Source organism: Notolepis coatsorum (genome assembly GCF_963971535.1).
Source record: "Notolepis coatsorum genome assembly, chromosome: 19".
Classification (NCBI taxonomy): domain Eukaryota; kingdom Metazoa; phylum Chordata; class Actinopteri; order Aulopiformes; family Paralepididae; genus Notolepis; species Notolepis coatsorum.
This window is the reverse complement of record NC_140183.1, coordinates 50,610,636-50,637,262: the sequence shown is the minus strand read 5'-3', so window position 1 is coordinate 50,637,262 and position 26,627 is coordinate 50,610,636. Positions and strand designations below refer to the sequence as shown.

General features: G+C 43.2%; 1 protein-coding gene across 1 annotated transcript in view; it reads right to left on the bottom strand.

Annotated features, from left to right (window-relative positions):
• Positions 1-6,234: 6,234 nt before the first annotated feature.
• rragca (Ras-related GTP binding Ca) overlaps positions 6,235-26,627 on the bottom strand; it is a 48,370-nt gene continuing 27,977 nt past the window's right edge. Inside the window, exons 6-7 of the mRNA XM_084336363.1 lie at positions 25,704-25,852; positions 6,235-8,251 (exon numbers count right to left, since the gene is read on the bottom strand). Of these exons, the coding sequence (XP_084192489.1) occupies positions 8,097-8,251; positions 25,704-25,852 (304 nt within the window). The 3' untranslated portion in view covers positions 6,235-8,096. The remainder of the gene's footprint in view (positions 8,252-25,703; positions 25,853-26,627) is intronic.

Here is a 26,627-nt window from a genome sequence, read left to right as displayed (position 1 = left end):
TTTAATCATACTTTTTTTTCTCAAACTAAATCCTCAATTTAAATAAAGTGATTAATCTGTTTAAATGAGTCTTTTTTATATTAAATCAACTTTCTTTAATGAATATAACTTGTCAGTTTCGTCAACATAAATAATCCAATAAGGGCACAGTTGGTACGAAAGTGATGGTGACGTCTTGATGGAGCGCAGAGCGCCAAGCGGATGCAGATAGGCTACATCATTTATGATAAATGTTTTATAAAAAAATTTATGACTATACTAGTAGTTAATTTTCATAATAGCAGTGGCTGAGAGAGTGAAGGCCATGTTTTAGCGACGAAGCGGAGTTGGGGTGCTGATCCTGGGGGTCCAGGGGTGGTAGTGGGGGAGGAAATAAATATTGTTTATTTTTATATATATATATATTTTGTCTGTGGTAACACAATTTTATTTTTATGTTCCGTTTTCTTGTTTTGATTATTTCCATTGTCGTTATTGTTGTTACTATGTCCTGTGAAGTCCTGTTTATTGTTGTTATTACTGTCTTTGTGTTGTCTTTACTTACTTACTTACTTAGGCCCATCGCTCCCAATGGAGCATAGGCCATCTACGACTTTTCTCCATCCAACACGGCTTTGGGCTGTCCTTTCTGCTTCCCCCAGGTAGTTCCTCGTCTCTTGAGTTGTGTTGTCTTGTTTCATGTAAAAGAAAAAGGAAATACATTTAAAAAAAATGTATCACAAAAAAATAGCAGTGGCAGCTGGTGAAAATCATTCTAGGTGGGGCAGTGGCATATTCAATCAGTTTCAGTAACTACAGAACAGTATATATTGTTATAGACACTCACTGTTTTGCTGCGGTAGAACATCACTACGCGTTGGAAGAGCCGTTGCGTGTCGCGCGAACCCTTTGAGAAGCTTTGTGGTCCGGGCTTGAATTTTCCACAAATGTGTCCATATAAATCCATTTAGTTAGATCCAACACAGTCTCAATTTTCTTGTGATTATTATCAATTTCCTGAAATCCTGTCTCGTCTTGAGTCACTGCGACAATCATTGATGTCGTCATCAGTCCGTGCACCTCCTAATAGATATATTATATCTATGCACCAGTGACTCTGGGCGCTAGAGAAAGCGCCCTTCATGCATCATATTTTAAGACGCTGATTGGCAAAATTTTGTTGCTATGTTGCCCCTGTGAAATTTTCAATTGGCTGCGTTGCACACTGACGCCCAACATGGGGCAAAATTCTAGCGGCCCGAGAAGAGGGGGGATGAATAGGACACACAATGATTTATATTTGATATATTATGTAGATCATTGGCTAAATGATTATCCAGTTTGACTAATGACTACTACGAGCCACCGTACTGGTAGTGCTGCTGCTTACAAACTGCCTCAGATTCGTATTCTGGCTGGTACGAGATCGACCTTCTCCACAGCCTGACATCATCGGCTGTGATATCTAAGTTGAAAAGACATTTTTCAGTCCACGGCTCACCGCACACCCTCTTCTCTGACAATGCTAGACAATACACCAGTCAGAGTTTCAAGGACTTTGCCAAACAATGGGATTTTGTCCATACCACCAGCTGCCCAGAGTTCCCACAGTCTAATGGGCTCGCAGAGAGGGCGGTCAGAAGTGCCAAGCATCTGATGGAGAAATCTCATAGAGATGGAACCGATGTTTTTTTTCAATCTCCTAAACCTCAGGAACGTCCCCCGTGACTCAACACTAGGCTCCCCTGCTGAACGTCTGATGTCACGGCAGACACGCGCAGCCATTCCAGTGTGTAGCAAACTACTGAAACCAGCCCCCAAGGACGCCTGGCGAGTCAGCGCCCAGCTCCTCAACAAAAGGCTCACTCTATAAAGCACCATTTTGACAAGTCAAGTCGCCTACTACCGCCTTTAACAGAGGGACAGGTGGTCCGTATGCAGACCCCGAAAGGATACGACCGACTTGGGACTGTGAAGGAGAAGAGCAAAGAGCCGCGCTCCTACGTCATCCAGTCCAACGGGAAGACATACAGGAGGAATCGCTGTCACATCCTTCCTGTCACAGAACCACCACCACCACGGTTCCACGCAGAGGACCCAGACTCCCAGAACACCAGCTCCTCTACAGTGAACAATGCACCCTTCACGCCACTATCACCAGGGCCAAACAACATGCAACACACTCTCCCCGGCCGACAAACCCAGCACGCTTCCCAGCTGAGAACAGTAACGCACCAACGTGTGCAGGCCGCAAGAAAACTGCTGTGTATAACATGGTTAATGTAAAATGCTATGCCAATGTGTCAATGTTATTTGCACTAAGTTGTTCCACTTATGGTGATTCCATGTTTTATGAATGCACTACTTCTCAAAGTGATATATATTCGTCCACCTTTGTCTACAGATGGATAGTTTCAAGTTTATCTAAGAGTATCTTCATTTAATTGTTTACTGGAAATTGTAGATTTTTTAAGTAAAAGAAATGTTCTGTGATGTTAACATTCACCTAGTGATACAGTATTTTGTTATACGAGATTTGAGCTAAAGGGAAGGGATGTAGATCATTGGCTAAATGATTATGCAGTTTGACTAATGACTACTACGAGCCACCGTACCGGTAGTGCTGCTGCTTACAAACTGCCTCGGTACTGTGAACCTGCTCTTGCCGTCACGTCATATCTAGATGTTAAATAAACCTACGGTTTGGTAAACCCGAGTGTGATCATTGACCCACACACACCAGAGCAGGCACGTGCACACATAGAGGCCAAGGGGTGCCTGAGCACCTGCCTTTTTGAGCCTCATCAAAAAAGTGCCCTTTTTTTTTTTTTTTACTGTTACGCATATAGACTGCCCTTCCAACTGAAAAATGTCAGGATAGAATCAAAATATTAGGTAAAGAGAGAGAGATGCCCCATATTCCATTGCAGTTTGCACGGCCTCCTCAGCATGCCTCTCCGCGGACCTATATATTTTATGCATAGCGTGGGTGGTGATGATGATCATGATAGAAACCGCTGTTGAATGCTGGTATTACACTCATTGAGGGACACAAAGAAGTCAAGTCCGATGGGATTTGGGAATCTCAAATACAAATCGGGATTGGAATAAAAAATGCATTTATATTAAACAATACAGAATATACAGCACTTCTTGGGGTCTGTAGGGTAAGCACTTATTCCCTCCCCCCTGAACATTTATGGAGATGTATGGGCCTTTTAAGTCAGTGATAAAAGTGTCTTTCAAGGATAAGTGAGCTCCTGCACTGATTATTATAGTTCAATATTCAATATTTGATCACCAAAACCCCCCAAAAAGCATAAAAAGGGGGCCCCCCGCCCGAAAAGGGCCCTTACAAATCGGGCTTGCGCGCTACGCGCGCTCGCTTAATATATATACACAAGTGTGGTGCCCTTTTCAGCCTTTGAGCACCTGCCCCTCTAAAGTCCTGTGCACGTCCCTGCACCAGAGGTACATATTTACATTGTATACATAACGTTATTGTGCATTTTAAACACAAACATACTTAACACTTTGATTGCCTAAGGCATTTAACATGGAGAAGTTCCCCTTCTTTGCAGGGCTATAACTTTTTTAATTATATTGCTAGATTGCCATTATTAGGGCCCATTCAAGGTCCTATATGTATTGTTCATGGTGTAGCAACGTTAAACTTTTTCATTCACATATTCATACTAAAATATGGTCTAAAGTATAAGTATGTTTCATCTCTTTCTGCAGCTTTCTCCAGAACGTGATTTATAGCCCCAAATGCATTATATTGATGATGAAATACAGTTTGATAGCAATCGGCGCGATATAAAAAATTCCAACTGGACGTACTTCTGGAAGTTACTACACGTCATCTGATGTTGACCGGATGGGCGAGGGGGCGTTTATAATTCCGTGGGCAGCGTTATACCATTCATCTAATGTAGGTCATATGTTCATCATAGCAGTTAGTATCGAACACGGTAATATTACACGCTAAAACTCACCCCAGTCTCCTCGGGCCGTTGGGCGATCAGCGTGGAGTAGACAGTTTTCCATTATGGGATGTCGAAATACCCGGTCCATTTCCAGGTTGTATAATAGTATATACGTCCAAATCATGTTGTTTATCGAGTTATTGGCAACGGATCGCTATGTATTGTGTCGAGCTCGAGTCCCGGGACCTATAGCGAGTGCCCGGAAGTAATATGGGTGATCACCACTTCATCCACATGACTTCCTGTTGGGCGATCTGCCGATCGGCCACCAGATGGCGCTCTTGAACCGCTAGAGAATTGAGAGGAGATCAGAACTGTGTGTGAAGGCTGCAGAGGGGAAATATGATTCCGATCACAGATTTTTGAAATATTGATATCAAAGACGAGTTACGGCGTCCTAGGCAACTTGAGCATGGCTAGGAAAGACGCCTAAACATGTTTCCGGCACTTAAAGTGTTAAAATTAGTAATTATTATTTATTTAATAATTTATTTTTTAAAAAATCTACTATTATAGACAAATCCAAAACCACCTTTTTCTTCTTCTTTACACCAGGGGGGGCGGCGCCCTAGCACCCTCTATGGACCAGCCGCCACTGTATAATAGTATAATATTAGTGTAGCCTAATTTTTATCTGCAACTATGAAGAAATACCCCATTGGTTTAAACAGAATGAAAAAAAGAAAATTGAACGTTATGAATGAAGCTTCGAACTATTCAGTACAGCCCTAAAGCAAACATTACCAGTTATTCTTGCGCAAGTCTTGCCAGACTGCAATTGTAAATAAGAATTAGTTCATAATGACTTGCCTGGTGAATTACAAATTTAAAAAAAAAGTCCCATGTGCTACCAGGTCTGTATGTTGGTACAAGTCTGTTTCGAGGATTGTCCATTTAGCTAAAGGTAACTAATTTAACATTAAAAGCTAGTATTAATTAGCCTTATTAATGAGTTCTATGAAATGCCATGGCCATGTAAGCAATAAGTCTGTGACCTAAACTCACATTAATGTTAGCTGAGAGAGACATAGCTGCATTGTAAGTGTACCGTTAGGTTTAGGAAAATTGTTTTAAGTGTATTCTTGTTAGCTAAAGTTAAATGTGGTATAGAAAACATTCAGCTACTAGATGTCACACTAGAGCACCAGCATGTCATTTATCCAATCAGATGCATTCCACAGAAATGGCGATTCATTTTGGACCTGTAAAGATTTTTTAAATGATAAATGAATCAATAATTTACTTGGGGGGGGGGGGGGGGGGGGGGAGCGATACTTTTATTTTGCACCTTTCTACAAGCTCTGTGGGTTAATTATTTGGCTCATGTTTAGAAGACAGCCTATGTTAACAAAGTAAAGGTTAGTGTAATATGGCAATGCAATTTACATAGGAAACATTGTGTTCTTCATGAACTCAAAATATCCATGTCCTTTCTGAAACATGCTGCTGCGTTTTATGTACCACTGTAGTTCGTCCAAGACTCAATGGAATCGCGGTCACTTTATATAGTGATTCAATAAAGTACAGGTCTGTGACTCGTTTTAAAAGTATTTGTTCTACGACTTCTGGAAATGTAATAACTTAAGCCATATCCTTTAAATGTGATGTGGTTTTATGTTGAGTAACACAATTGACTGCATTTTGAGCAGAGCTCCAGACTAACCGTTCCACCAGTGGCACTGCTGCATCCAACTTTCTCAGAGTAATTTAGGTCAACATAGTCTAAAAATGATGTAGAGAATACAGAAGAGATTATGTAAAATGCTTATGTTTTACAACCTGTGCCCTTGTCAGGTGCAACACATTGATCTTGCATTGTTTTGGCTCAACTTAATATTTGCCTTGGTGGCACTAGTGCGAGTGGAGGAGAAATCGCATGGCTCTGCAACTATGTAACCCAACATACGTCGGGTCTAGTTAGAAACTAAACATCATTTAAGAACCCCCTCGAAAACGAGATTGAAGGGGTTTATCCTTCTAATAAATTTCAAACCAAACAGTTGAACAGAATTAATTGGAAATCATGGCTTGCATGTGGTTTTGAAATGAAAGGATTTTGAACCCTGCTGATCGGCACTAGCAAGCATTGCTAACAAATGCTGAAGGCTTCTACGAATTTGTCAGAAACAAATACTTTTTGGATGCTATGAAATGCATCTCCTGAAAGCTTAAACCCACCAGTTAAGACCTTGTCATGCCAGTATAGCTTGCTGTAATGATTCATCACAGTAGCAGAGTGAAAATTTAATTTCCATTTATTTCACACAGTATAGCATCATAATACATCGATCAATCATCCAACATGGTTTTGATGTGCAAGTCTATATTTCCATGAGACTGATAGTGGGGCTGGGTTGATGGTACCAAGTCTTCGATGAAGCCAGTCTGAATCCCTGCATCTGCTTCGCAATCAATATCAAACCATAACAAAAACTTCAGGCATTTAAACATGTTATTGTAATGACAATAGTAATGAAATTTGGTCTTTTTATTTTTATTGTCGTGTTCTCCGTGTTTAAATTTTCTCGGTTAGTCCACTTTCGACGTTCTCACCTTTTGAATACAATGAGCAAAAGTTATGGTTCAACGACATGCTTGGAATGGGTACTGGATTCTGCTGCGTGTGCTGTCAATTTGTCACGGGTGAATCCCTGTGACTGGAGTCACGCCAGAGACAACAGATGAAGTAAATCACACCGGACAAGACCGAGGAGGAGGTGCAAAGATCCGATGCTCATCCACATCACGACACCTACCTACCGGCTACCGTGAGGCCAAAAAAACCAAACAGGAATCTGGCTTCCCACAGTCCGCCGACTGACCCACTTCATCCAGACAATGACACGATTAGAAGCTGAAGGGCGAATAGCGACTTGATCAAAGAGATCAAATGTATTTTCTTCTTACGCATTTTGCATTTCTTCCCCTCTCTTTAACATTTTCATTTTGGCGAGATGTTACCAATTCACCATTTAATTTTCAGCCAAATTATGCTCATGTTTACGATCTACGAATAGGCAAGAACATGCCCACGCGTTGGCAGTAGACGTCGCCATCACGAAATCTGATGTTAAGTGGAGTAACACTATACACAGTACAGCCAGTATGTAGCGGGTAACGTCACTCTCACCGATCAAACTGGTGGGATCAGCGTTCGTTTGCTAAGCGTTTGCATAAGTAGTCTGACATCATACAACGTTCCAACACAAGATTTGTCACGACAGATATGGAGCATGGTCTGAAATACATGATCAAAACCTTTCCTTCTCTCTCTCACATACTCACAATCGCTCTCTCACACACACACACACAAAAAGCAGAATAGGTGGACGCCGCAATCCCTTTTCACTCTGGGTGAGGAACCTATTTTCCCTTCAGTAGTGAGAGCAAAAAGTGAGGTGGCTTGGGCAGCATTCAGGTGAGGTGAATGGTAAAATGGTGAGAGAAAGCTCGTCAGGACAAGCTCTTTCTGCATAAGGCCATCTCTGAACAGTGGGGGTTTGGCTGGCAACTCTCATCCTCCGTCTCTTCATCAGCGAGTGGGGGGTTATGACTACACTGAGTCCATTACAGCTTGTCCATAGCAGGGGGTGTGGAGTGGGGTGGGGGGGTTTACCATAAACTTTAGTTTTTTCTTTTTGTTTCGTTGTCAGAATTCACATAGAAGGCCCAGCAACTAATTGACACGGTGCCGTCGCCACGCGCTTTCCTCTGGGCACTTGTTTTTTTTTCAGGAAAAAAGAAAAGCCAGGGAAAGATCCAGAACACCTATTGCAGTCTCCACTAGTAGCACACAAGTCCAGGTGCACTTTCACTTCATTGACTTTCTTGCGGGGGCGAACGGTGTGCCTCTGAATGCCTGGCATTCGCATGAAACGAACGCTGGAGTTTCCCTTCCATCCTAAGAGAAGCCTAGACCCCTTCCCCCCCACTCAGTGCGTCGGTCCTTCTCTCTATCTCTATCTCTCTCCCTCTTACTTATAGTCTTCTCACTGTGCTTTGGGGGGAATGTGATTGGTGCGCCGGGCGAGGCCCCAATCCATTAGTCTCTCCTCCCTAACCCTGTTCCCATCCTTTCCTCCATCTCTCTCTCTCTCCCTCTCTTTTTTTTCTCCTCTCTTCGGGTGTCTAGATGGTGTTGCGCGGTGTGCCGTTGAGCGCCACAGGCTTGGTGCAAGGGGTGCCTGTCGGCTGCGTGCCTCCCAGGCGCAGGGTGGAGACACCCACTTCAAACACTTCATGGATGGCCTTCCGAAAACAGTGGAAGTTGTAGTCTATCAAGCCTGGAGAGAGAGGAGGAAGAGGAGGAGGGCAGAGAGGAACCATGTGAAGATCAGTTTCAAATCTCATTATACAGCAGTACAGTACAACAAAAATAAGTTTGGCATCCAACCAGAGTGCCAATGCAATAGTAATATACAATGTACAGGTGATTAAACTGGGTATAAAATAGTACTACTGAGTAATAGTACTAATCAGATGTACAGTATGTACAGAGTTGTAATATTAATATGTACAGTGATACAGGTATAAAGACAGTATGGTAGTAGTCATAGTACTGGCCAGCAGCGTAACTAGTAGGTAGGGGATATGTACAGATATAGATATAGTATCTACAGATATATAAAAAGGATTATATGCAGGTATGTACAGACAGCTGTGGATATATATATATTAGGGATGCACCGATATGAAAATTTGCCACAGATACCGATTGTTCAACTAACACAATCGGCCTATACCGATACAGATATTTGTGGCAAATTTCTTTTTTTTTATATTTTTTAAATTTCTTTTTTTTTGTAAATATTTTTTTTTTGTAATATTTTTATTTTTATGAAACTACTGTATATTTGTCTTACAAATTGTGCTCACCGATATGAACATAGGCCTCTTTACTTATTTAAAAAAAGGAAACATCAAGAAATAGCACTATCTCTCTCCCAGTATGTTCTGCAGGGCTGCAGCTAGTTACTAGTTCTCCCAGCATGGTCTACCTGCTGGGCTGCAGCTAGATACTATTGTCTCAACCAATGACATTTTGATTGACAGTCGATTCTGCCAATTACGTCACACACCGCTTGCACCCGCCTCTGCTGTTACCACCAATCGGCAAGCGCGTATACATTTTTTACTTCTGCTTTTGTCCGCCATTGATTTTGACAAGAGAGGTTTTCTAGAACAACAACAACACGGCGCGGCCAACGTTTAGCTTTTAGCACCGCAGGATGACTTAAATGAGGCATAATGATTTTACTGCAACTAATGTTATAATAAAACAAAGCCTTTCTATACATGTGTCTGATTGAAAACGTTATTAACAGATTGCAGAATGGGTAAAACTCAGGGCTCTGTGAGCAACGGAAGGAACTGAGCTAGTATGAACACTTGCTACGTTCGGGTAAATAATATGTTGATGTTATTGAACGTGTAACACTAACTATATAACGTTAATGCCACAAAACGAATGCCTTGTTAATCATAAGTAGTAACTTTGATGCAGTAGCTTGTGTGTGTGTGTGTGTGTGTGTGTGTGTGTGTGGGGGGGGGGGACTGGGGACGGCGTTGTGCAGGTCGCGAGTGAACTTTTTTTGTCTTGATGCTACACAAATTGATGGATATTTATCGGCTACTGCCATCGGCACATTCGAGCTTATCGGCCGATAGGCCGATTGCAGTCAACAAGGCACTTATCGGCCGATACCGATACCCGACCGATACATCGGTGCACCCCTAATATATATATGGAAAAAATACATTTATATATACGGTATACAGCATTATTGTACATGCTATCATACAGAATTATATGGGTTATATGCAGGTGTATAAGTAGGTATATTTGAGGATTATGTGCAGGTATATTCAGACAGATATATATACACATATATATATTATGTGCGATATATATAGATATATGTGCGGTAAATATAAATCTGTATATATGTGGTATATACAGCACTGTTGTAAATGCTCTTGCTTAGATTTGTTTCCGATTTGGAAGACAAACCCATAAGAAATAAATAACTACATGATGTTATCTCTCCCTCTCTCTGTAATTTTTTTGGTAATCATTATTACAAAATAAAATAAATGGTGAGAGTGAAATCATTTTAAAAGGGGACCTATTGTGAAAATCGCCTTTTCCTGTGTGTTGCATTGTTTTTACAGAATGAGGGGTTGTCCCAACACTGAGAACATGTTAAACATGTGCATTGTGCCTTTTCTGCAGTTCTGCAACAAGAATCCTCCCTCTTGAAATTAGCCATTGAGAATTGCAGCCACAATAACTCTTTTAAAAAAACAGCTAAAAACACATGTTTAGACAGGCTTTTGGTCATATATAGGCACCCTTTTTGTCCTCACTGTTCCTATAGTTTTTAATTATTGACTGATGATTTTATTATTTTAATTGGTTCACTGTTTTCAACTGCTGTCTGTTGTCATTTATTTCTGATTTGTTTTTATATGCTAGCTGTAGTGTAAAGCACCCTGTGCATTCGTGCTGTGAAGGGTGCTATATAAATAAAGGTCATTCATTCATTCATCGCCAAAGTTTATAAGGCCTTGTATACATGTGTGTGTATGTGTATGTATGTATGTATACAGGTGCAGCTCGATAAATTAGAATATCGTGGAAAAGTCCATTTATTTCAGTAATTCAATAGAAAAGTGAAACTCATATATTATAGATTCATTACACACAAAGTGAAATATTTCACGCCTTTATTTGTTAACATTTTGAAGGTATGGCTTACAGCTAATGAAAACCCAAAATTCAGTATCTCAGAAAATTGGAATATTACACAAGACCATCAACCTGGACCCCCTGCAATTTGCATATCGCCCCAACAGGTCCACGGAGGACACCATAGCCCATGTGCTGCACACAGCAGCATCACACCTGGACAAGAGGCAGGGGAACTATGTGAGAATGCTATTCATCGACAACAGCTCAGCATTCAATACCATAGTCCCCTCCAAACTCATAGCCAAGCTCAGGGACCTGGGCTTGAACTATGACCTCTGCCAGTGGGTCTTGGACTTCCTGACGGGCAGACCCCAGGTGGTGAGGGCAGACAACTGCACCTCCTGATCCATCACTCTCAACATAGGGGCCCCCCAGGGCTGTGTTCTGAGTCCCCTCCTCTACTCCCTGTACACACATGACTGTGTGGCACAGCGGAACAACAACACAATCATCAAATTTGCTGACGACACAGTAGTGGTGGGCCTGATCTCTGCAAACAACGAGAGGGCCTACCTGGAAGAGGTAAAGGTTCTAGCGGGATGGTGTCAAGAGCCTCTCCCTGAACGTCAGCAAAACAAAAGAGATGATTGTGGACTTTAGGAGGTCGGGGGTCAGGGACTACAGCCCCCTCAGCATCGACGGCGCACCGGTTGAGAGAGTGAACAGTTTTAAGTAGTCCACATATCTGAGGACTTGACATGGACCACACACATTGACAGTGTTATCAAGAAGGCACGACAACGCCGAACGCACAATTAGTCCATGGGCCAGACCAGATATCGGTGCCACTCATGGTGAATAAACTTACATATCATTTTTTCAAAGATCTATGTCTGTAGATGATATTTTTGTATGATAGCCCTTCCAGAGTGGTAGCTTAATCATACTTATCAAGTCATGAAGTATACCCACCCCCTCAGGAAATCGCATTTCAGATGCTGGTGCATATCCTGCTTTAGACTCACGTAGAGGACATCTGTCAATGTTTCACAATATTGTGTTTGATATCATTTTAAAGGGGACTATGTAATCTTTCATTCAAGCTAAGATGTGAATCTTTCTGACCAATATAGAGCTCACTGGAGCTCTTTGAACAGTCAACAACACACGTTTTTACACGATTTTCGCCTAAATGATATACTATCTTTTAGCCTTGTGTCATCTAGGAGCAATAGGGACACAAAATACAAAATCTACAACACTCTCAGGACCATAAGGATTCAGAAAATGTATAATATGCCTATACTATTTCTTATCAGGGGTGATTGTGAGCCTTAAATTAGAAGAGCGGTATTAGGCTCCTATTAAAACTATACAGAACAGCCACTAGGATAATGTCACAAAGTGGTCTGTCTTTATCATACATATACAGGAGCAACAGGGGCACAAAATACAAAATCTACAACACTCTCAGGATCATAAGGATTCAGGAAATGTATAATATGCCTATACTATTTCATTGTTACGGGTCATTGTGAGCCTTAAATTAGATGGGCATTATTAACTGGGTCAGATAACTAGGATAATGTCACAAAGTGGTCTGTCTTTATCATACATATACAGGACATAAAGGACACCACAATGAGATAAGGAACCACTTAGAGTTTTATGAACAACCTATTAAACAGAACAACATTATATACTAAATGTACATTGAATCACTCAAACTGCTCGTCTCTCTCATCCTCCGTCTCCTCGAGTTCGAAGTCAGGTTCTGGATCATCCTGCAGTTTTTGGTTGCTGCATGTCTGTAACTTGCACATATCTGTGAATGCCAGTCCATTTGATAAGCATGTGCAGCTTGGCATTTTGCATGAACGGACACACTTGCATCTTAGCAATTCCAGGACTACATCTGGTGCAGGTGGGGAGCGCATCCAGTAAATTGCCAGCTTGCCCTCATCGTCTTTCCATCCATGCTCTGTAGGACTTGGGACCACAGGGTTAGACTGCAGACTGCTCTTCCAGATTGCTGCCTGATAGTTGGCTCGTTCAACATGCAGGAAGAGACAGTCCCTACATGGTGGAAGCTGGCTGGACTCGACCTCTCCCCTTTTGGTACAGAAGAGCTGGTAGCGCAGTTGGTTCACCTCTACTGTGCTGCTGTTAGCAGAGTACATGCGACATGTAAACTCCTCAATTCTCTGGAACAGCTCCTCACTCACATCCCATGACTGCCCTAGTCCACTGAAGGTTTCTTGGTAGGAAGTATCCTTCTTCACCATCTTCAGGGCATTCAGCTTCCCCCGGCCAGCGAATGCACTGACAGTGTCACAGCCAGTGAAGGCGTGTAAGCCAATTAGGCTGTCACAGAGGCTGTCTCCAACTGAGCTTGCAAGTTTGCTGATGTTCACATATCGTGTGCGGTTCTGGGTCCCACACTTCATGTAGATGGGACAGGTGATGTCCTTCTGGAAGGCAAGACAAAGCACCATGACATCAGTGTCCTCAGCTATGATGATGACTGCTTTTGAGCCCATGTTTGCAGCATCTGATGCATGCAGGAGCAGGCGAGTGTCAGCATCTTCATGTGTTGATTGCAGTTCTGCTACTTCTTCACACCCACCATCTGTCAACCTGTAGCAGGTTTCCTCACAGGTTGTGTACAACACTTTGCCATGCAGCCTCTTTCTGTATTGTGGGAGGTTCCACTCTTCCACCAGAAACTTGATGAGACTGGTCTTGTTGGAAGGACTGCACAGGAGAGTTCTCCACTGCTGTACGTGGTGTCCTCCTGCCAGGTTCTTGTATTGGACCGTAGTGTCTGCACCCCGGTTTTGTCGTTCAGCATCTTTGATTGAAGTCTGGCGGTAAACATCAAACACAACATCAATCCTCTGACTTGTCATAAAACTTTAAAGATGGTGGGTCCTCATCTAACCTTGTTTGTTTGAATACCTGGTATGCCTCTTCTCCTATCTCATGAGCTCTCAGGAGATCTCTTGTCACATCAGGTGGAGCCATGAAGCCAGTGGATAGGCTAACCAGATCGTTCTCATCAGGGGACATAGGATTGAACCACTTGTTCTGCATAAGGTCAAGAAGAGACTGGACATCGGCTTAATCTCTCTTGATTCTTGGACGCTGTAGATCTGGATGGGACAGTTTGGACGTGCCTTGATCTGTCAGGTCTCTCAGCTGTCTGAGGTACATGCTTCTATACTCAGCGGTTAGGTAATACTTGGCCACAGCTCCTGACTTCAAGCTGAATCCCTTCATCCCTCCAGCTGTCTGGGTGTCTTTGTTCACTTTCTTCTATAGCTTGGACAACTGGGATCCTGCCAAAGGGATTAGTGGGGCCCAGTTGGACAGAGAAGCCTCCTTTCATGAATTCTGTGTACACATCTGGGTGTGTGATGTACAGCTGAGACATCTGGGCGTAGTAGTAGGGGAGGTAGCGTGCGTAGTTCATCCTGTCATAGGCAAAGCAACATGGGATCATTGCTCGAATGCTTGCCAAGTGTAGCATCCAGTCTCCCTCTCGGGATGCTCGGATGAGCCCCAGCAAGATTTCGACCATGTCCAAATAGGACACCCAGAAGCTGGAGAGGCTGCTGTTCCCACCTCTGAGGAACTTGCGGTAGACTTCAAACAGTTCTATGATGCGTGCACAAGAGCTGTTCTCGAGGGCTTCCTTCAAAGTGGCTTGTGAGACATTTTCCCCAAGGCTGTCAATTACCTTCAGTGTTTCATCCAAATAAACCATCTCATTCAGTTGTTTCCAACCAAGAGAGGAAACCCTTCCATGTCAGTCGCATGAGAGCCTCATACAAGAGCTTGTGTAGTCGCACTGCCCTGTTGTACTTGCAGCCACCCATGACCCAAGCAATGGAGCCTTCTGCGATCATGCCAGACTGAATGCACAGGTCTTGGAGTCCAGCATCTTGGAAACGCTTTCCTATGATTGCCAGCAGTGTGCAGATGGTGTGAAATAGCCCAAGTCTGATGATGATATTCTGGAACTTGCCAGCATGTTTCCATGTGATCTCAACAGCCTTTGCATACAGGGCTTGGTCAAAGACACAGACAATCTTTGTCAGGTCTAAGCACTGCATGATGCTTAGTGACTGGTTAAGCACCTCGTTGACAGTAGACATTTGTGTCGCTGGAGCATTGATGGTAGGCAGATAGCCTACACTGTGAGGGATGACTGTCATATCACCGCGAGTCAGGATGTTGACTGACTGGTCTTCTTGCTGTGACATTCTTGCTAGGACCCAAACAAGGTTCTTCTCTCTGGCAAGCTGAGTATTGGCAGCAGTATCAGCATCTGCACTTTTGCTTTGTGGTGGCCCAGCCCGTTGTCCAGCGTTGTAAGTTGGTAACATTGGCTGGGATGAGTCAATGCTTCTCTGCTTTGTTTTGTGTGGGCATGGGTTGGACAGGGACTGGGTTGACCGTCTTTGCTTGCACAGCAATCCCATTGACTCTGTGAGATGTTCCCTCTCCACTGATGGTTTCTTCAAGACGATCAATATTGTCCCAGGCTAAAGTTGTGAATACACCAGGATGGATGTTACTTGGTAAGGCAATGTCACTTCCTGATGCTGAGAGTTTCTGCAGACACAAGGCAGTGTCGATTTCCTCCATCTGTGAGTAGGACACGCTGTGACCAAGTAGGTTGAGGATGTTTATCAGCTCTACATTCCCTGTCAATGACTTGACACTGAATGGCAAAACGATGTGCTTGGACGGTTTGATCCTTCCACTTGTCACTGCATATACCATGTCATGGCCGAATGACTGTATGAGCCGCAAAACTCTCTGGGATGCATGATCAGGATCATTAGTGCCAGAGAGTAGATAGCACAGAAAGACTCTAAGGGATTCTGGAATGACAGGACATTCTGCTTCTGGTTTGATGTCAGGTGGCCAGGCTTGAGGAACATCTTGATTATTGATGTCCTCTCTAGGGCTGCAACTAATGACTAATTTGGTAGTCGACTAATCTGCCGATTATTTTTTCGATTAGTCGACTAATCGAAAACCAATGTAAAAAAAAAAAAAAAAAAAAAAATTATATATATATTTTTTTTAATTACCTATCTTTGTGAAAGTGGCTTCTCAGCTCTGGTCCAGCTGAAGACAGAGCAGAGGAACAGATTGGACATTGAGCATGACCTCAGAGTTGCTTGTCTACCATCACCCCAGACTTTGAGACTCTTGTCAGGACCAAACAACAACATCATAACATGATGATCCCATAGCAAATTAAAATAATGACTCATGAAACATTTGAATTTGGATCTTTAAGCCACTTTAAATGGAAATGTATTTGAAGAACAATACAGCAATCACTCATAACAAGATAAATAAATGAAATAATACAAATTAAAGTGGAAGTGTACTTTAAATAACTTTTGTTTGCTGTTTGTGAGAGGAGTCCGTGTGTGTGTGTATGTGTGTGTGTCTTACTCTGATCGCTGTGTGAGTGAGAGGAGTGTGTGTACTGTGTAATTTGTGTGTGTGTCTTACTCTGATCGCTGTGTGAGTGAGAGGTGTGTACTGTGTAATTTGTGTATGTGTGTGTGTCTTACTCTGATCGCTGTGTGTGAGTGAGAGGAGTGTGAATGTGTGTGTGTCTTACTCTGATCGCTGTGTGTGAGTGAGAGGAGTGTGTATGTGTGTGTGTCTTACTCTGATCGCTGTGTGTGAGTGAGAGGAGTGTGTATGTGTGTGTCTTACTCTGATCGCTGTGTGTGAGTGAGAGGAGTGCGTGTGTAATGTATTGTGTGTCTAGTCTGATCATCATCTCCTGCAGGGGAACAATGTTTTCAATGTCCAAAATTTGCTATGGGATCATCATGTTATGATGTTGTCTGGAACCCTGAGAAGCCACTCTCACAAAGATAGGTAGTGCAAAAAAAAAAAAAAAAAAAATTAAATAATTTTTTTTTTTTTTAATGACTAATCGACGCAACAATTTCTCGTCGACGATTTTTTATAATCGACGTCGTCGATTATGTCGACTAATCGTTGCAGCCCTAGTCCTCTCTCAGCTTGATGGCTGTGTTGGCTATGACATCTTGGGCACTAGCACTTTTCAAGGTCTGAAGCTCCCTTTTAAGAGACTGGTTTTCTTTGGCAAGTTCATTCATGGACAGGTTAAGGCTCACAATGACCCGTAACAATGAAATAGTATAGGCATATTATACATTTCCTGAATCCTTATGGTCCTGAGAGTGTTGTAGATTTTGTATTTTGTGCCCCTGTTGCTCCTGTATATGTATGATAAAGACGGATCACTTTGTGACATTATCCTAGTGGCTGTTCTGTATAGTTTTAATAGGAGCCTAATACCGCTCTTCTAATTTAAGGCTCACAATCACCCCTGATAAGAAATAGTATAGGCATATTATATATTTCCTGAATCCTTATGGTCCTGAGAGTGTTGTAGATTTTGTATTTTGTGTCCCTATTGCTCCTAGATGACACAAGGCTAAAAGATAGTATATCATTTAGGTGAAAATCGTGTAAAATGTGTGTTGTTGACTGTTCAAAGAGCTCCAGTGACCTCTATATTGGTCAGAAAGATTCACATCTTAGCTTGAATGAAAGATTACATAGTCCCCTTTAAAATGATACCAAACACAATATTGTGAAACATTGACAGATGTCCTCTACATGAGTCTAAACAGGATATGCACCAGCATCTGAAATGCAATTTCCTGAGGGGGTAGGTATACTTCATGACTTGATAATTAAGATTAAGCTACCACTCTGGAAGGGCTATCATACAAAAATATCATCTACAGACATAGATCTTCGAAAAAATTATATGTAAGTTTATTCACCGTTAGTGGCACCGACAAGTGAAATTTTGGCCTCTGGCCCATGGACTAAATTGGAGGGGGGCTTCCCACTCTCCAAGACATTTACAACAAGCGCTGCATGGGTAAGGCTAAGAGAATAATCAAAGACCCCAGCCACCCAAACAACTGCCTCTTTGAACTGCTGCGGTCAGGCAAGTGATACCGGAGTCTCATGGCAAGCACAGAGAGACTCAGAAGGAGTTTCTATCCCCAGGCCATCAGGATGCTCAATGAACAATAAAAAACCATCAAATACACCCACAGCACACACATCCACACGCACACACTCACTTTAAATAAACAACACACTGTAGCACCCACTTTAGACATAACACTTTATATTTATTTGTAAGGAGATTTGCACATCAATCTCATGCACCTCATTGCACCTCACCACCACAAGGTGGCACCACAAGCTAAGCTATACCTCACCATTTCTACACTGTACTGTATCTGCATTGTATAGACTGTACATATACTGTATATATGTATATTGACAATTTTTGTTGTTTACACTCGTTTATGTACTTGACTTTCTATTTTATACTTATATTATACTTATTTTATACTATCTTGTTATTTTACCTAGCACACTCTCAGGAGCAAAACAGAAAGAAGCATTTCATGCAAAAGTATTCTGTATTTCTGTATGACAACTAATAAAGAAACTTGAACTTGAAACTTGTTATTAAACCAGTTATGGGTACTTTTGGCAGTGTGGGCAGGTGCTAAGTCTTGCTGGAAAATGAAATCAACATCTCCATAAAGCTTGTCAACAGAAGGAAGCATGAAGTGCTCTAAAACCTCCTGGTAGACGGCTGCGTTGACTCTGGACTTGAGAAAACACAGTGGGCCAACACCATCAGATGACAGCACCCCAAATCATCACTGACTGTGGAAACTTCACACTGGACTTCAAGCAATGTGGATGCTGTGCCTCTCCACTCTTCCTCCAGACTCTTGGACCTTGATTTCCAAATGAAATGCAACATTTACTTTAATCTGAAAAGAGGACTTTGGACCACTGAGCAACAGTAGTAGTTGCAGTGGTAGAACAGTAGTTCTTTTTCTCCTTAGCCCAAGTAAGACGCTTCTGACGTTGTCTCTGGTTCAGGAGTGGCTTGACACGAGGAATGTGACAGTTGTAGCCCATGTCCTGGACACGTCTGTGTGTGGTGGCTCTTGATGCTCTGACTCCAGTCTCTGTCCACTCCTTGTGAAGCTCCCCCAAATTCTTGAATGGGCTTTGCTTGACAATCCTCTCAAGGCTGCGGTTGTCCCTGTTGCTTGTGCACCTTTTCCTACCACACTTTTTCCTTCCACTCAACTTTCTATGGATATGCTTGGATACAGCACTCTGTATTTATGGCTTACCATCCTTGTGGAGGGTGTCAACGACTGTCTTCTGGACAACTGTCAAGTCAGCAGTCTTCCCCATGATTGTGTAGCCGACTAAACCAGACTGAAAGACAATTTAAAGGCTCAGGAAACCTTTGCAGGCGTTTTCAGTTAATTATCTAATTAGAGTGTGACAACGTGAGAGTACAATATTGAACCTTTTCACAATATTCTAATTATGTGAGATACTGAATTTGGGGTTTTCATTAGCTGTAAGCCATGATCTTCAAAATTAAAACAAATAAAGGCTTGAAATATTTCACTTTGTTTGTAATGAGTCTATAACCTATAAGAGTTTCGCTTTTTTAATTGAATTACTGAAATAAATGAACTTTTCCACAATATTCAAATTTATTGAGCTGCACCTGTATGTGCATGCACATATCTTGATAAAAATGTGTGTATAAAACGGTCGTAAATCTTCTCTATTCTACCTAAAGTTGATACATTCCTAACGGTAAGGTTGCTAATGCTATACTATTGCTGCAGCTCGAGTCATATTTTATCTGCAGGCTCGTGCTCCATCTAGCAACGGTTCGCTCGGCACAGAAACAGCCCATTGAGAACAGGACTGAAACAGAGGGGTATAGAGGCTGCTAGTGCTTTTCTTTCAGCAAAAAACACAAAGACATGTTTAGGGAACCTCAAAGACCTATATTAGCTTGTTGAAAAGGACAAAAATATGTCCTGAAAAGGTACATTTCATGTAAATGTATAACATGATCCCTAGTTCAGCAGTACCATTTATCCAACCGTCGGGCTGTCAGCATGTGAGAAAACACTGGGCGTTTAGTAATGAAGTAACATGTTTGTATCCATCTGTGTTTCTGCAGCCAGATTCCCAACAGCAGCTGTTACATGAAAGAAGTAAAATTATCACAGAAAAGGAACTACATGTTTCTTCTTTTTTTTTGACATGTTGGCGACCTAATTTATTTTCGATTTGCAGTGATGTTTCTGATATGAACACCTATCTTGTATCAGTTTTACCTTGATACAAAAATCAAGACGCTCTTTTTCCATAATCTTTCACCATAACAGAATCTTTCTGCCAAATCACCAATACCATAGGCTTCCATTGTATTTGGAAAGGTGTCTTAACTCAATCTCCGCCAACCACATATATATACGTGTTTGCTCGCCATGTGTTGAACACCAATCACGTATATATTAGGGCTGTCAGTTTATCGCGTTAATTAGATTAATTAATTACACAGCAAATTAGCGCGTTATGAAAATGAACTCAAATTTTTTTTGTTTTTATTTTTTTTATAAATACTTTTTATTTTTTTTAAATCTCATTCATTCCATAAGAACGTTTTTTTTTTATATGGTCCATGTTCTTGGTATCTGATTCTAGGGACATCTATGGATCTCAGGGAATGTATTCCCAGCGCCAGAAATACTGTTACTAGGCTTGAGTAAATTGTAATGAACCAAATGAGAATATCAATTACATTTATTTGTTTTTATCTTTGACTGTGAATAACACTATGCTGAAATTGACCAGACCTGAAAAATCTAAGCAAATTAATAGATGGAAGATGATTAAACAGAAGGTTTTGTAGATACAGTACTGAATTCTGCCATCCGGACACATGCAATTTGAAATATAATTATAGAATATAGAATATCAGGCATAAAATGATAATAAGGCATAATAAATTATTAAAATGCGATTAATTAGATTAATTAATTACAAATCCTGTAATTAATTAGATAAATCTTTTGCCTGTGGCTTGGGCCAGTCATACTATCTCAATTGGCAGAGGTAGCGGGTGGAAAGTCGATGGGTGGGGATTGGACATTGTGGACAGCGACTCCTACAGGTCGGTTGGGTGACGCCTGTACAGCAGAGACAGGAAGTATCGGGGGCAGCGTGAGCCTCCCACGCGTTACTCCTCGCCACTGAGAGTCCGCGCTGTCTGGTGAAAAGATGCGACAGGCTGCCTCCTCGTGTACCGGAGGGGACACGTGATGCAAGGCTTCTATCCTCACTACAGCCGACCAGTGGGAGGCATAGTCTAGCAACGTTCAAGACAGCGGAGGGGAGAATTGAAGGGGAGAATTGGCGATGCGAAATTGGGATGGGAGAAAAAGTGGATAAAAAAGAAAAGAAAAAAAGACTGGTATGGTCCTTTAAGCCAGCAGAGGGTGAAGCAGTAGTGAGAGACGGAGGAGCAGAGAGAGAGAGAGGAGAGGGGAGGAGCAGAGAGAGGAGAGACGGAGGAGCAGAGAGAGAGAGGAGAGACGGAGGAGCAGAGAGAGAGAGGAGAGACGGAGGAGCAGAGAGAGGAGCAGAGAGAGGAGAGACGGAGGAGCAGAGAGAGGAGACGGAGGAGCAGATAGAGGAGAGACGGGAGGAGCAGAGAGAGAGGAGAGATGGGAGGAGCAGAGAGAGGAGAGACGGAGGAGCAGAGAGGGGAGAGACGGAGGAGCAGAGAGAGAGGAGAGATGGGAGGAGCAGAGAGAGGAGAGACGGGAGGAGCAGAGAGAGGAGAGAGGAGGAGCAGAGAGAGGAGAGGAGGAGCAGAGAGAGGAGAGACGGAGGAGCAGAGAGAGAGAGAGGAGAGATGGAGGAGCAGAGAGAGAGGAGAGACGGAGGAGCAGAGAGAGAGAGATGGAGGAGCAGAGAGAGGAGAGACGGAGGAGCAAAGAGAGAGAGATGGAGGAGCAGAGAGAGGAGAGACGGAGGAGCAAAGAGAGAGAGGAGAGATGGAGGAGCAGAGAGGAGAGACGGAGGAGCAGAGAGAGAGAGGAGAGACGGAGGAGCAGAGAGAGAGAGGAGAGACGGAGGAGCAAAGAGAGAGAGGAGAGATGGAGGAGCAGAGAGAGAGAGGAGAGACGGAGGAGCAGAGAGAGGAGAGACGGAGGAGCAAAGAGAGAGATGGAGGAGCAGAGAGAGGAGAGACGGAGGAGCAGAGAGAGAGAGGAGAGACAGAGGAGCAGAGAGAGGAGAGACGGAGGAGCAGAGAGAGAGAGAGAGAGAGAGACGGAGGAGCAGAGAGAGAGAGAGATGGAGGAGCAGAGAGAGGAGAGACGGGAGGAGCAGAGAGAGAGAGACGGAGGAGCAGAGAGAGAGAGGAGAGACGGAGGAGCAGAGAGAGGAGACGGAGGAGCAGAGAGAGAGAGACGGAGGAGCAGAGAGAGAGAGAGATGGAGGAGCAGAGAGAGAGAGAGAGAGGAGCAGAGAGAGAGAGACGGAGGAGCAGAGAGAGAGAGATGGAGGAGCAGAGAGAGAGACAGAGGAGCAGAGAGAGAGAGAGACGGAGGAGCAGAGAGAGGAGAGAGATGGAGGAGCAGAGAGAGAGAGATGGAGGAGCAGAGAGAGGAGAGACGGAGGAGCAGAGAGAGAGAGGAGAGACGGAGGAGCAGAGAGAGAGAGACGGAGGAGCAGAGAGAGAGAGACGGAGGAGCAGAGAGAGAGAGACGGAGGAGCAGAGAGAGAGAGACGGAGGAGCAGAGAGAGAGAGGAGAGACGGAGGAGCAGAGAGAGAGAGACGGAGGAGCAGAGAGAGAGAGACGGAGGAGCAGAGAGAGAGAGACGGAGGAGCAGAGAGAGAGAGGGGAGACGGAGGAGCAGAGAGAGAGGAGAGACGGAGGAGCAGAGAGGAGAGACGGAGGAGCAGAGAGAGAGAGAGATGGAGGAGCAGAGAGAGAGATGGAGGAGCAGAGAGAGGAGAGACGGAGGAGCAAAGAGAGAGAGAGATGGAGGAGCAGAGAGAGAGAGAGATGGAGGAGCAAAGAGAGAGAGAGATGGAGGAGCAAAGAGAGAGAGACGGAGGAGCAGAGAGAGGAGAGACGGAGGAGCAGAGAGAGGAGCAGAGAGAGAGAGACGGAGGAGCAGAGAGAGGAGAGACGGAGCAGCAAAGAGAGAGAGACGGAGGAGCAGAGAGAGGAGAGACGGAGGAGCAGAGAGAGAGGAGAGACGGAGGAGCAGAGAGAGGAGAGACGGAGGAGCAGAGAGAGAGAGGAGAGACGGAGGAGCAGAGAGAGGAGAGACGGAGGAGCAGAGAGAGAGGAGAGACGGAGGAGCAGAGAGAGGGGAGAGACGGAGGAGAGTGATCTGCACATATAATAAAGAATGATCTGCACATGTGATAGAAGAGTGATCTGCACATGTGATAAAGAGTGATCTGCACGGCGGTTAGGTGGCCGAGCGGAGATTGCGTTCGTCACCAGCCCCGGAGCTGAGCTGGATTTGCCTGTTCGAATCCAGCTCACAGCTCCGGGGTTGTCACCAGCTTGGCTGGCCGTCTGCACTGATACAATTGGCTGTATCAGAGGGTGGGAGAAGCTGGCGGGGTGGGTCCGGGTCGTTGTAAACAGCGACTCCTACAGTTCGGTCGGGGCGCCTGCTAAGCGCGGATTGGACGTGAGGGGGATAGTGTGGTCCTCCCACACGCTACGCCCTCTCAATGAGAATCCGCGCTGCCAGGTGAAAAGAAGCGGTGATTGGCTGGACGTGTGTCGGAGGAAGCACGTGGTAGCCTCCACTCTCCCAGATGATCTGACTGTGGGGGGTAAGTGCGCAGCGACCAGGAAGGGACTGGGAATTGGCATACGACTAACATTGGGATGGGAGAAAATCGGAGGAAAATGGAGGGGGAAAAAGAAAAAAAAAAAAAAAAGAGTGATCTGCACATGTGATAGAGTGATCTTCACATGTGATAAAGAGTGATCTGCACATGTGATAAATAGTGATCTGCACATGTGATAAAGAGTGATCTGCACATGTGATAAAGAGTGATCTGCACATGTAATAGAAGAATGATCTGCACATGTAATAAAGAGTGATCTGCACATGTGATAGAAGAGTGATCTGCACATGTGATAAAGAGTGATCTGCACATGTGATAGAGTGATCTTCACATGTGATAAAGAGTGATCTACACATGTGATAAATAGTGATCTGCACATGTGATAAAGCGTGATCTGCACATGTAATAGAAGAATGATCTGCACATGTAATAAAGAGTGATCTGCACATGTAATAAAGAGTGATCTGCACATGTAATAAAGAGTGATCTGCACATGTGATAGAAGAGTGATCTGCACATGTGATAAAGAGTGATCTGCACATGTAATAAAGAGTGATCTGCACATGTGATAAAGAGTGATCTGCACATATAATATAAGAGTGATCTGCACATGTAATATAAGAGTGATCTGCACATGTGATAAAGAGTGTTCTGCACATGTGATAAAGAGTGATCTGCACATGTGATAGAAGAGTGATCTGCACATGTAATAGAGTGATCTGCACATGTGATAAAGAGTGATCTGCACATGTGATAAAGAGTGATCTGCACATGTGATAAAGAGTGATCTGCACATGTGATAGAAGAGTGATCTGCACATGTGATAGAAGAGTGATCTGCACATGTGATAGAAGAGTGATCTGCACATGTAATAGAGTGATCTGCATATGTAATAAAGAGTGATTTGCACACGTGATAAAGCGTGATCTGCACATGTGATAAAGAGTGATCTGCACATGTGATAGAAAAGTGATCTGCACATGTAATAAAGAGTGATCTGCACATGTGATATAGAGTGATCTGCACATGTGATAGAGTGATCTGCACATGTGATAGAGTGATCTGCACATGTGATAAAGAGTGATCTGCACATGTAATAGAAGAGTGATCTGCACATGTGGTGATAAAGAGTGATCTGCACATGTGATAAAGAGTGAACTGCACATGTAATAGAAGAGTGATCTGCACATGTGGTGATAAAGAGTGATCTGCACATGTGATAAAGAGTGATCTGCACATGTAATAAAGAGTGCTCTGCACATGGGAGAATGCATTGTGAGAGTTGTACATTGTGTCAGTACAACAGTGTCCCAGCTTGCTAGTGCGTTATAATCCACAATTTCCCTATGTACTTAACCCTTTCACTGCCGCACTGCCAAAACGGTTAACACTTTCACTGCGGCGACACACAGAAGGTTAACCCTTTCACTGCCACACAACAGCCGGCAACCGTCGGTTGTGTGATAGTAAAGGGTTAACCTTCTGTTGTGTGGCAGTGAAAGGGTTAAAGGTTTGCTAATATTTGCTCAAACCTGCAACATGTAAATCACACACCAAGCACATCTACTTGATTGTTGTATAGTAAGAAAGGCGGTCAAGAGAAAGATCCACTTGTATAGCTCCACCTGTAGTTAAAACGTGTAGTACTGTAGTTATTTCCATGTTTTCCCTCTCGTGTTCTTTTATTTGATAGAGCTGCTGTGGAGAAGTAGATGGCCCATGGTAAAAATGTGTCAGAAGGAGATGACAGCAGAAGCGAGCACTTCAACTAGAGATGGGTTAACATGATGGATCTGATGGCAGGCTTTCTGAATGCAGTGTGAAGGAGGCGTTTCTACCTCATGACATTTGAAATCCCAACAGATTTTTGGGGCAAATAACAATAGAGGGGGGCGTGGCTGTGTGGCATGTAAATGGATCTACTGGCCGGTCATTCGCTGTGAACATTTCAGGAAAGGGAGGGTATTTAGTAGCCGAGACCTCCCCCTTAGACCCTTTGACTTCCTGTGTACAGTCAGTATGCGGACTGCAGAGTCTCTCGCACGTCACACAATCTGCCCTCCACAAGAGTTTCTGGATTCTTCAGATTATAAAACAACCATATTTATTTATGCTTATTTCTGTATGTAAACTCAATGCGACTGTAAATTAGGGAAACCCCTGTTGCTTTTCGAGTATAAATAAAACATTTGAAATTAAATGAAAACAATGTAATTCCATGATAATAGCTTACCTTTGCGCTCAAAGCTTTCTTCTCGAAGGATGCAGACCAGCGCCAGGAACTTGGTGACCTCCTTCAGATACAGCACGGTGGTGTTGTTCAGCTTGATGATGGCCATGGACTCCTTGTCGTAAGCACTGCCACTGCCATCCTCCTTCAGACTGGGAAAGACAACCACCACCATCACACAACTAACTACTGACCTGAAACCTGAAAGTGATACTTCACCCATTGTAAACAATTAGCATTACCCATAACTAGGGCTGCAACGATTAGTCGACATAATCGACAACGAGGAATTGTTGCGTCGATTAGTCATTAAAAAAAAAATATATATATATATATATATATATTATAATTTTTTTTTTTTTTTTTTGCACTACCTATCTTTGTGAAAGTGGCTTCTCAACTCTGGTCCAGCCAGCTGAAGACTTCTTAGCTTAACACAGTGTTTCTCAAAGTGGGGGGCGCAGAGGCATGACAGGGGGGCCTTGAGATTTATTAAAAATTGGATTACAGAAAATTATCACTAAAGTGCTATCTGTTGCAGCTGCACTGTTCTCCATGAAAATACCATTTCTCAAAATCTGAAAATCATTATTTAATAAAACACAGAAAAGGATCACCAAGTTACTCTGGATAAAAAAAAACTTTACAGACAACATTGAGACAAAGCTTCCTGACACATCTCCATCCAAACTCTTGGAAGAACTCTTTGAAATCTCATCTGATACCACCTGGAGAGCTAGTTTCAGAGTGTGGTGCTGAGTACCAAGTATCTCATCTCATGGCCCACCAAGTATCTCATGATGCAGCAGTTAAGGTGTTGATACCATTCAGCACCACATACAGTATCTGTGTGAAGCTGGCTTTTCATCCACGACAGCTCTGAAAACAAAATATAGGGCCAATTTGAAAGGTCACGATATTGGTGTT